Genomic DNA, 12,063 nt, shown 5'->3' with positions numbered 1-12,063 from the left:
TGGTTATTGTGCTTGCCACATATAAGCAAAACGTTGAAAATTATTGAAATCGGACTAAAATTACGGCCGCTTTTCATATAACGGTAAATTTCAGAAATGCTTGAAACTTCAATATTTCGAAATTTAAGGACGCTAATTTACTCAAAATTGATACACCCCGGCTTACCATCTAGCGGTAGCTTTCGGAAAGGTGAAAAAAACATATATTTAATACTTGCGCCGGGTATTTAATGTTCGGCTCCGCCCGAACTTAGACTTTCTTACTTGTTTTAGTTTCCTTGGATTCCCTGTGGTGGCCGCTGTAATGTAGTGGTGCACACCACCATTCGGCAGGGCCTAGGTTCGAGCCTAGTTTCCTAACATAAAAAAAGGCATAAACAAGTTTTTTCTAAAAGCGGTCGCCCCTCGGTAGGCAATTGCAAACCTCAAAGTGTATTTCTGCCATGAAAAAACAGTTTCTCATAAAAATACAATCGCCCTTCATAGTCGGCGTAAAATTGTGTGACAACATCAAAGCGTACGCCACAAATCGGAGGGGAAGCTCGGCCAAACACTAACATATTATGTATGCGCCAATCTATTATTGGGTTCCCTTTCTAAAACTTGGCACCCTCGTCTCTGCTTACAGCGTACCGCTTCCTTGATGGCAGCCATTTCCACCTGAAAGACACTGCAGAAGTCCGGAATCCTTAGTAATCCCTCCCTACCCAGTCATCTCTTGAGGGAATATAGGCAGAGAAGGAGCTTCTGGCAGGCATTTCGGAGGCGCTGTAATCTAGGTGTCAAGGGCTCCGTGAAATAAGATAAGCTTAAATTTGGTTGCATAGAGCTAATGAATTACATTTTGCCGATAGCTTCCTTACAGCAGTACAAGACAACCGACGCCATTTTTATCATTTTCTCAATGTTAGGCTTCCATGACAGCTTCCTATCGAGGGTCAAGCCTAAGTACTTGACCCTGTATGAGAGCCGCGGACGAACAACCGCACTCGAGGGGCCACAACGAGTATCTTGTACTTCCTGGTAAACAAGACCAGTTCCGTTTTGCTAGGATCTACTGCGAGGCCACTCTTGATTGCCCACTAGTAACCTGCTTCAGGTAAACTTGAGGCAGAAAAAAGGGTGTTTAGAAATCGTCCTTTAGCCAAAATATCCACATATTCTACAAAGGCGATCACCCGACATCCCACTTTTTCCAGGTCCCCTAGAAGGTCGTTTACAACCGCAACGTAGAGCAGGGGAGGGAGAACACCAATTTGCGGAGTGCCCATATTGTCACTGCACTGAGTATAGGCGCTCCCCCACTCCGCCGCGACAGTTCTGTCACAAACTAAGCTGTAGATAAGCCCTATTAGGTTGATTTCAACCGCCCAATTATGAATAGACTTGAATATTACCTCTAGACTGACATTGCTGAAGGCTCCCTCCATATCGAGGAAGGCCCCACTTTAGCAATGTGTGCAGGGTAGTATCCACCGAGCTTGCAATATGCATGTTAAGCTCTTGAAAGATAGTCACGAGGAATCGCGTTTCTTATGTACAGGTCTATCCATCTCTCTAGCGATTTTAGAGAAAACGAAGACAGACTGATATGCTAAAATCCCTAAGAGAAACATGAGATCCTTTTCCGGTCCTCGGGATAAATGCAACACTGACTACCCTCCAAGCCTTGGGGATGTACCTGGCCCTCACGCAGTTCGCAAGTATGATACCATCGGTCCCCGGCGTCTTTAATGGTTTGAACGAATTTCTCGCCCAAGCCATGTGACGATCGTCCAGAAAATCGGAGAACTACAGGAGCTGAAGTACAAAATATTGCAAAGAAGTACATTTGACTGTGCTTCGAAGTACGAAGCACAAGAGTTAAATAAGAAGTACTGTACTTCCGAAAGAAGTACCGTGTGACCAACCGCATTAAGTATACACGAAAATTATGCACGCGTTGCAGATGTCTGGTCGCAATGCTGGTAACAGTGGAGGGCGAAGGGCTCCTCGGTTACAGCGCCAATAAAGAAGAAGAAGAACTACACGCAAGATAGACTTTCGGATCCGATAGGTGGCGCCGTATCAATATCTAACTTATAAAAACTATTAATTAAACGATATTGCGGTCGCTGCCGCTGAAATCTTAAATTTATGATTTCGCACGATTTGACGTTTAGTTTTGCGTTAAGCTGATGCCAGATAAAACTTTGTGGTTTTGCGTGACATTTATAATTTTGCTAGCAAAGCGCTAGACGCAAAAGGTATACCACAATGAACATCAAGAAAACAATTTTGTACTGCTTTTTACTCGTCAAAATTGCTGTGAATTTTATATATTTAGCTTTAAAAATATCAGCAGTGTAATTAAATTTGATGTTTTTGCATAAAAACTCGAATTTGGACGAAACAATAAATATAAAACCGGCTGATTGTCAACGCGCGCAAAAAGATGGTAGTTGGCCATCTTTTCGCTTCGCGCTGCAGCTGCAGCAATCTAGATATGTGGCATGCTTTGTGCATTTTCATACAATTCATCTTATCTGTCAAAGGGAAGCAAGCGCTTATCTGGCATCAGCTTTACCGGGATTTACGCAACTTTTTAACTTTTTTGGGAGCATTTCGTACTTACGCTAATTTTATTGATGTTAGCCCGAGAATGTAAAACAAAAAATGTATTGTTAGTTATCCTGAAGCCCATTGACATCAAAATTAAATGGATTTTCATACCAACTGATAGCTCATTTATTGAAATCGCATACAAATTAACGAAGTTAGGCAACTTTTCTTAAATACGGCCTTGAAAAATAAGCAATTATATTTCTCATAAAAACGACACTGCAAGTAGTCGGTCGGTAATTGACGGGGTTTATCAGGTAGCTACCGATTCATCAGTCCTGTAGTCGCTCCCCCGTATTGCAGGGTAATTTCGCATGCTGTCGCGTTCTCATCGTTACGCTCTTGCTTGTATACGTACACGCGATGGTTATACTCTTTTAGCGTGTGCTCGTTATCTGCTCATGCCTGTTCGTGGTTCAAAAGAAATAAAATAAAATTAGGAAGCGCCTGACGGAATTCGAACCCGGCACCTTCTGCAAGCCAACAAATAGTGGCACACTCTTTTGCACGCTCAGCGACTGCCGACTACGCATGCATGCTTTCAAATGTTTAGCTTGAGCAAATAAAATACAATTAAATATTAGTTGCGTTCTCTAACTCGCAAGAATTTTCAGGAATTTACCAGAAAGCATTCCTGTACTCGGTTCTCTGGCTTAGTTTGCTTTTTGACAGTCTTACAGGTTTTAACCCAGAAAAGTTGGGGAACGCAAACTATTGCTTTCAAATGACATCATCTTTTTCGAACGTTTCGAACGTTTTCCGGATACGAAAATTGATGATAACTGTAGGAGTTTTTTGTATTCGTTTTCGGATACGGAAAATTCAACTAAACTGCACTGTCGGCAAAATTTGCGTTTCTTTGCTGGCTGGGAAAGCATGTAAACTCTAATACACACACCATGCAATTTTGTGATTCGTTCTTGTAAAATCATTTTGCATTTTAATTACTTGCTAAAACTAGTTTATCGTATTCTATATTCTAACGAGTCAAAAATAGGCACATATGTATATAAAAATATATATGTACATATGTATACATGCATACATACATAAGTATATAAATATGTGTATCAGATACCTTCACACTTATCAATTTGCATATGGTTGCGTATTTAAATATATATATACAGAAAGCATCATTTACTCACCTGCACGTAACGCCTCCACGGGCACTGATGGATATGGCATCGGATAGGGATAACCATCACGTCGCAGTGCTTTCGGTTTTCTTCTGGGACGATATTTGTAGTCAGGATGTTCTTTCATGTGCATTGCACTGGAAATAATCAGAGAGCATTGCTTTTAGAAATTACGAGCAAATATGTGCATATTTTGGAACTTATTATACAGGCTCAAATTTTCCATTAACATAATTGCCTTTGCCTAAACTCGTAAATAAAAGTTTACGCAAAGTTTCAGTTAATCTTCCTTGAACTGTGGTCTTACCGTAGTCGCTTTGCTTCATCGATAAATGGACGTTTTTCTTCCTCGGTTAAAAGTTTCCATTCGGCGCCTAAAATGGAAAGAAAACATCAAAGTAGCGATTTTCCTTCAGGGTTAAAGTAAGTAACAAGAAAAATCCTTAACAGGAAGAAAGAAACGCAATTATTACAGTATACAACATAGATAATTGTAATTATGAGTCAGAAATTGCTGGAAAGTGAAATATCAGCAGAAAAAAGATAACGAGCCCAAAATTTTGCAAGAAATTTGCAAAACTCCAAGAACTGCTGATTGATATATGAGAGCATGAAAGAGAAAGTACAAAAAAATTAGTTGTTAAAGCTTCCCCGCCAGAATGCATATTTACGAGTCTCGCTATGAGCTCAATAATCTAATCTATATATATAAAAATGAAATGTTTTGCGTATGACGGCGATGCCTGACCAAACGGCTGAACCGATTTAAATTCTGTAAAAAGTACTTTTTTGGACCTTCTTGGGGAAGGTTTTTTGATTTAAAAATAATAGAAACTTTTTGGTGTTGTTGCGGAAAAATGAAGAATGCTGAGACGTCACGATTTCACAATTTCTTACAGTTTTCCGTATATTGAATGTCGCTAAACTACTAAACGGCTAGACCGATTTGGTTCATATTTGGTACATATATCAGCTCCTTGAGAGGAAACATTTCTACTAAAAATTTGCTCGCTAGGTGGCGATGGGGTCAGAATATTCCCAAAAATTGTATTTACTTGCCGATTTGGCTCATATTTTGAACATAAGTTAGCCAATTGGAAAGGAATATTTGGACAAAAAAATACACGATAGGAGGCGCTGGGGTCGGGGTATACTCAAAAATTATTTTACGCTAAGAGAAGGTTAGATATCTACTATATATTTGTGGAAGTATGTATGTATGTATGTATGTGCCAGGTTGTAGCCTAACCGGAAGGACAGAATCGAACGAAATTTGGACAGAGTATTGCCATGACACCTGGGCCTATATTAGGGAGAAAAAAATCGGGATTCGACAAGGGGCGTGGCACCTCCCATAGGCATGCAATTTTTTATCAGCTATAACTTCGGAACCATAAGCCCCACGAACTTGAAATTTGGTATGCAGGCACAGCTACGATAGGTGCTTATAGTAAGGTTTATACGAATGAGTTTAAAAAAGGGGGCGTGGCACAGGCGTGGAATTTTTTATCGCTATAACTTGGAAATCATAAGTTATATGAACGCGAAATTTGGTATACAGACATATCTATGGAAGGTGCTTATAATAAGGTATATATAAATAAGTTTGTAAGAGGGGGCGTGGCACATCCCATAGGCGTGGAATTTTTATCAGCTATAACTTCCGAACCATAAGCCATACGAACTTGAAATTTGGTATGCAGACTCAGCTACGGTAGGTGCTTATAGTAAGGTGTATATGAATAAGTTTAAAAAGGGGGCGTGGCACATTCCGTAGGCGTGGAATTTTTTATGAGCTATAACTTCGAAATCATAAGTCACATGAACTTTGAATTTGGGATGCAGAAATATCTTTGGTAGGTGTTTATAGTAAGATATATATTAATGGGTCTATAAAAGGGGACGTGTCACATCCCATAGGCGTGGAATTTTTAACCAGCCATAAATTGGGAACCATAAGTCACATGAACCTGAAATTTGGTATGCAGACATATGCGTGGGAGGTGTTTAGAATAAAGTGTATATAAATGTGTTTGTAAAAGGGGGATAAATATTTATTCAACTATTAGACAACTCGGATGTTTAAAACTGTGTTTTTTGAAACCTTACAGTCTTTACGCCATCTTGAAATGGAAAATTAAATCATTTTATTGATCCCGCGATGCTGTTAAACGAAACATGTGCATGTATAATGAATACAACTTTTTCTGAAGTAAGCATTCTACAGGAAAAATGCAGCTATACTAAGGGCCGGTTACTCAATGTTTGGTTAACACTAATCTCCGGTTAGACATAGTTATCGACGTTACCGACTCCCTGTTGTATGCATGGAGTCGAAGAGGTCGACAACGATGTTTAACCGCAGATAAGTGTTAACCAGACATTGAGTAACCGGCCCTAAAACAGCTAAGCGATAAGGAAGCTAAACTGAATGTACCATAGCGGACTAATTTTAATTTAAAAATTCTATCGTTACCTTAATCCACCTAATATTAATAATGGAACAAGATTTTTAGTACAAAAAGTGGTGATCAATATATATTAGTTAAAGTACGATAAATCTTAAATTATGGCTTATAAGGATGCCATAATTTAGAAAGAAAATAAAATAGTTTTTCTGCTCTAATTTATGCTGATCTGAATATTTGTTTTACTGTTTTATATTTTGATTTAATTACCCCGAACGACGTAGGGTGCTCTGCTAGTCTATATATATAAAAATGAAATGTTGTTCGTATGACCGCGATGCCTGACCAAACGGCTGAGCCGATTTCAATTCTGTAAAAAGTACTATTTTGGACCTTCTGTGTGGAAGGTTTTTCGATGAAACAAAATTTTAACTTTTCGTTGTTGCTGCCGAAAAATAAAGAATGCTGAGACGTCACGATTTCACAATTTCATACAGTTTTCTGTACATTAAATGTCACTAAACCACTAAACGGCTGGACCGATTTTGTTCATATTTGGAACATATATCAGTACCTTGAAAACAAAATATTCCTACAAAAAATTTGTCCGCTAGGTTGCGCTGGGGTCAGAATATTCATAAAAATTACATTTACTTGCTGATTTGGCTCATATTTAGAAAACAATTTAGCCAATTGAAAAGAAATATTTGGACTTGAAACTTACACGATAGGTGGCCCTGTGGCCGAGACATCCCCAAACATTATTTTACGAAAAGATAAGGATATATTTATGGAAGTATGTATGTATGTTTTTATGTGCCAGGTTGCAGCCTAAACGGACGGACAGAATCGAACAAACTTTTGACAGAGTATTGCCTTGACACCTGGNTTATGTGCCAGGTTACAGCCTAAACGGACGGACAGAATCGAACAAACTTTTGACAGAGTATTGCCTTGACACCTGGGCCTATAATAGCTTAAAAAAAATTGGGATTCGACAAGGGGGCGTGGCATCTTCCATAGGCGTGAAACTTTTAATCAGCCATAACTTCGGAACTATAAGTCACATGAACTTGAAATTTGGTATGCAATTATATATATCGTAGGTGCTTACAGTAGAGTATATATAAATGACTTTGTAAAAGTGGGCGTGGCACATCCCATAGGCGTGAAATTTGTTATCAATCATAACTTCGGATCCAATAGGCGTGGAATATTTTATCAGCTATAAATCCGAAACTATAAGTCATATGAACTTGAAATTTGTTATTCAGGCACACATATGGTAGGTGCTTATATTAGGGTATATATAAATAAGTTTGTAAAAGTGGGCGTGGCACATCCCATAGGAATATTTTATCAGCTATAAATCCGAAACTATAAGTCATATGAACTTGAAATTTGTTATTCAGGCACACATATGGTAGGTGCTTATATTAGGGTATATATAAATAAGTTTGTAAAAGTGGGCGTGGCACATCCCATAGGAATATTTTATCTGCTATAACTCCGGAACTATAAGCCACATGAACGTTAAATTTGGTATACAGGCATATCTATGGTAGGTGCTTACAGTGAGGTATATAACTATAAATGAGTTTGCAAAAGGAGGCGTGGCACATCCCATAGGCGTGGAATNGTTAAATTTGGTATACAGGCATAACTATGGTAGGTGCTTACAGTGAGGTATATATAAATGAGTTTGCAAAAGGAGGCGTGGCACATCCCATAGGCGTGGAATATTTTATCAGCTATAAATCCGAAACTATAAGTCATATGAACTTGAAATTTGTTATTCAGTCATACATACATATGGTAGGCGCTTACAGTAGGGTATATATAAATGAGTTTGAAAAAGTGGGCGTGGCACAACCCATAGGATTATTTTATCAGCTATAACTCCGGAACTATAAGCCACATGAATTTTAAATTTGGTATGCAGACATAGCTATGGTAGGTGCTTACAGTCAGGTATATATAAACGAGTTTGCAAAAGGAGGCGTGGCACATCCCATAGGCGTGGAATATTTTATCAGCTATAAATCCAAAACTATAAGTCATATGAACTTGAAATTTGTTATTCAGTCATACATACATATGGTAGGTGCTTACAGTAGGGTATAAATAAATGCGTTTGAAGAAGTGGGCGTGGCACATCCCATAGGATTACTTTGTCAGCTATAACTCGGGAACTATAAGGTACATGAACTTGAAATTTGGTATGCAGACATAACTGTGGTAGGTGCTGTATATATAAAGGGATTTGCAATAGGGGGCGTGGCACATCCCATAGGCGTGGACCCTTTGGTAAATTTGGTATGCAGACATAACTGTGGTAGGTGCTGTATATATAAAGGGATTTGCAATAGGGGGCGTGGCACATCCCATAGGATTACTTTGTCAGCTATAACTCGGGCACTATAAGGTACATGAACTTGAAATTTGGTATGCAGACATAACTGTGGTAGGTGCTTACAGTAAGGTATGTATATATAAAGGGATTTGCAGCTATAATTCACAACCATCAGTCACATGAAATTGAAGTTAGGTATGCANCACTATAAGGTACATGAACTTGAAATTTGGTATGCAGACATAACTGTGGTAGGTGCTGTATATATAAAGGGATTTGCAATAGGGGGCGTGGCACATCCCACAGGCGTGGAAATTTGTATCAGCTATAATTCACAACCATCAGTCACATGAAATTGAAGTTAGGTATGCAGATATATATGCGTTACAGTAGGCTATATATACATAAGTTTGTAAAAAGGGGAGTGGCACATCCCATAGGCGTGGACCCTTTGGTAAATTTGGTATGCAGGCATATCTACGGTAGGCGCTTTAAGTAAAGCATATTAGTAGTCCACTTGCAAATTGCGCTATGTAAAATTTTTTCCATTTTTAGTTTTTGGTGGATTACGTACCAGTATTTAAAGTAGTTTCATGCCCACTGACAACACAGTGCAAAATCTTTTTATATTCTGAAAAAATAGCATCAAATGTTAACTCTTCTTCCAAAAGTCGCTATCACACTTATTTATAAAACTTTCAAAATTATACATCTTCTGATGAATTTGGAAAACTGCTTTAGGTCGTATAGACTGTTAATGTTATCTTATGTCATGTTNACTTTCAAAATTATACATCTTCTGATGAATTTTGAAAACTGCTTTAGGTCGTATAGACTGTTAATGTTATCTTATGTCATGTTATGTTATGTTACAGTTTTATAAGGCTCTTATTTATCCAAATTTTCAGGTAATAATGGAAAATATTCAATTTAACTGATACTTGTTGTCGTAGTCGTTTTTTCAAATTTATGGCTTTCTATTATAAAATCACATAACGCTGTTTGCAAGGGGACTACTCATATAACTGAGTTTGCAAAAGTAGGCGTGGCACATCCCATAGGCGTGGAAAATTTTATCAGCTATAATTTCAAAACCATAAGTCAAATGAAATTGAAATTTGGTACGCAGACGTATCTGTAGCAGGTGCTTATAGTAGGCTATATATATGTAAGTGAGTTTGTTAAAGGGGGAGTGGCACGTCCCATGGACTTGGAATGTTTTATCAGCTATAACTCCGGAACTATAAATCGCTTGAACTTGAAATTTCGTACGCAGCCATTTTAATGGTGGGTACTTATATAAGGGTATATATAAAGGAGTTTAGAAAAGAGGGCGTGGCACATCCAATAGGCATGGAATTTTATATCAGCTATAACGTCGGAACTATAAGCACGAACTTGAAATTTGGTATGCAGATATATCAATGGTAGGTGCTTATATATAAATGGGTCTGTAAAAGGGGGCGTGGTACATCCCATAGGCGTGGAAAATTTTATCAGCTATAATTTCAAAACCATAAGTCAAATGAAATTGAAATTTGGTACGCAAACGTATCTATGGTAGGTGCTTATAGTAGAGTATCTTAATATATAAAAATCCCGTGTCACTGTGTTCGTTTACGCTAATCTCCGAAACCGCTTAACTGTTTTAAATGAAATTTTGTGGGAGTGTATTGTTGGTTCCAACTGAAAAGATAGGATAGTTGTGAACCCGAGAAAAAATATATTTTTTTTCATCGAAATTTTTTCTATGTTCTCGCATCATGCTTATCTAATATATAAAAATCGAACTCTTCCTACACGGCTCGACCGATCTTTATGAAATTTTTGTGTTATATATGGTAGGTATGGGAATCGGATGTAAAGCATATTTCATACCGCTAGGTGCAGGGGGCGTGGCNATGAAATTTTTGTGTTATATATGGTAGGTATGGGAATCGGATGTAAAGCATAATTCATACCGATAGGTGCAGGGGGCGTGGCGCCTCCCAAACAAACCGAATTTTTCATACTGCATATCCCTGAAAATGTTCATGGAAGAGGTCTCGAACTTGGTATGGAGATATATGAAAGCAATCGCATACTCATGGAGATAAATTGTGGTTATCGGAAAAGGAGGCGTGGCACTTCCCATACACATCGAATTTTTCCTACTGCATATCTTTGGATGTGTTCATGGAAGAGTACTGGAATTTGGTATGTGCAAGATATATGTATAAAACGCGACTGGTCATGAAGTAAAGTTGGGGCTATTGGAAAACGGGACGTGGCATCTCCCATGGTAGATTACTCGAAAATGGTATCGAGGTATATGAAATCAATCCCATGCTCTTAGAGAAAATTGGGGCTATTTGAAAAGGGGACGTGGCGCCTTTCAAACGCACTGAAACTATTACGTATCTTTGTATGCATGTACAGTTTTGCTAAGTTATTTAAGACGGCAAATATGCCTTCTGACAACCACCAAACCGTAATATTAGAAGACAAATGCAATCATGAACGTGAAGTTTTGGTAAAAATGTTGGACCAAAATGTTTCAATACAAAAAATTTATTTTGGGCGGGACGAAGTTCGCCGGGTCTGCTAGTATGTATATAAAAATCTCGTGTCACGGTGTTTGTAGTCGAACTCCTCCTAAACGCCTCTACCGATCTTTATGAAAGTTTTTGTGTTTATATGGTAGGAATAAGAATCGGATGTAAAGTATATTTCATATCGCTAGGTGCAGGAGGCATGGCACCTCCCATAAAAACCGAATTTTTTATACTGCATATCTCTGGAAGACTTCATGGTAGAGTACTTGAACATGGTATGGAGATATATGAAAACAGTCGTATACTCACGGAGAATTTTTCCCACTGCATATATCTGGAAGTGTTCATGGTAGAGTACTGGAACTTGGTATGTACAAGATATACAAAATCAATCGCATAGTCATGAAGAAAAATTGGGGCTATTGGAAAAAGGGGCGTGGCACTTCCCATACAAACCGAATATTTCACACTGCGTATCTGCGGAAATGCTCATGGTAGAGAACTCGAACATAGTATGGAGATATAAGAAATCAATCCTACACTCCTAGAGAAAATTGGGGCTATTTGAAAAGTGGAGTGGCGCCTTTCAAACGCACTGAAACCATTACGTATCTTTGTATGCATATACACTTTTGCTAGGTTATTTAAGACGGCAACGGAAATATGCCTTCTGACAACCACCAAACCGTAATATTAGAAGATAAATGCGTCACTGAAAATCATGAACCTGAACTGTTGGTGAAAATGTTGGACCAAAATGTTTCAATACAAAAAATTTATTTTGGGAGGGACGAAGTTCGCCGGGTCTGCTAGTTTAAAATAAAATTCTATGGTCATAAACAACTGACAGGTGATTTTCATCCCAATTTGTTCAAACAAGTGTGCCATGATACAAAAAAGAAGATGATTTCAATAAACAACTTTTGACGGATAATAAAACTTTCTGAAGTTTCATAAATTGTGAGTATTATCAACGGCCTTGCCACTTTGATAATATTAAAACAATAAATCGGAGTATTTTCTTTCCC

At 38.2% G+C, this 12,063-nt stretch overlaps 1 protein-coding gene across 1 annotated transcript in view; it reads right to left on the bottom strand.

Moving 5' to 3' along the window:
* LOC108363013 (transcription factor SOX-21-like) overlaps positions 1–4,114 on the bottom strand; it is a gene marked incomplete at its 5' end in the record, with an annotated part of 96,608 nt that extends 92,494 nt beyond the window's left edge. The window contains 2 exons of the mRNA XM_017616202.1: positions 3,750–3,877; positions 4,048–4,114. Coding sequence (XP_017471691.1) covers positions 3,750–3,877; positions 4,048–4,114 — 195 coding nt within the window. The remainder of the gene's footprint in view (positions 1–3,749; positions 3,878–4,047) is intronic.
* Between the last annotated feature and the right edge of the window lie 7,949 nt (positions 4,115–12,063).

The sequence above is a fragment of the Rhagoletis zephyria genome, unplaced genomic scaffold (assembly GCF_001687245.7).
Source record: "Rhagoletis zephyria isolate East Lansing unplaced genomic scaffold, Rhagoletis_zephyria_1.1 Rzeph_scaffold_01168, whole genome shotgun sequence".
Classification (NCBI taxonomy): Eukaryota; Metazoa; Arthropoda; class Insecta; order Diptera; family Tephritidae; genus Rhagoletis; species Rhagoletis zephyria.
The sequence above is the reverse complement of the archived record's forward strand: the minus strand, read 5'-3'. Positions and strand labels throughout refer to the sequence as shown.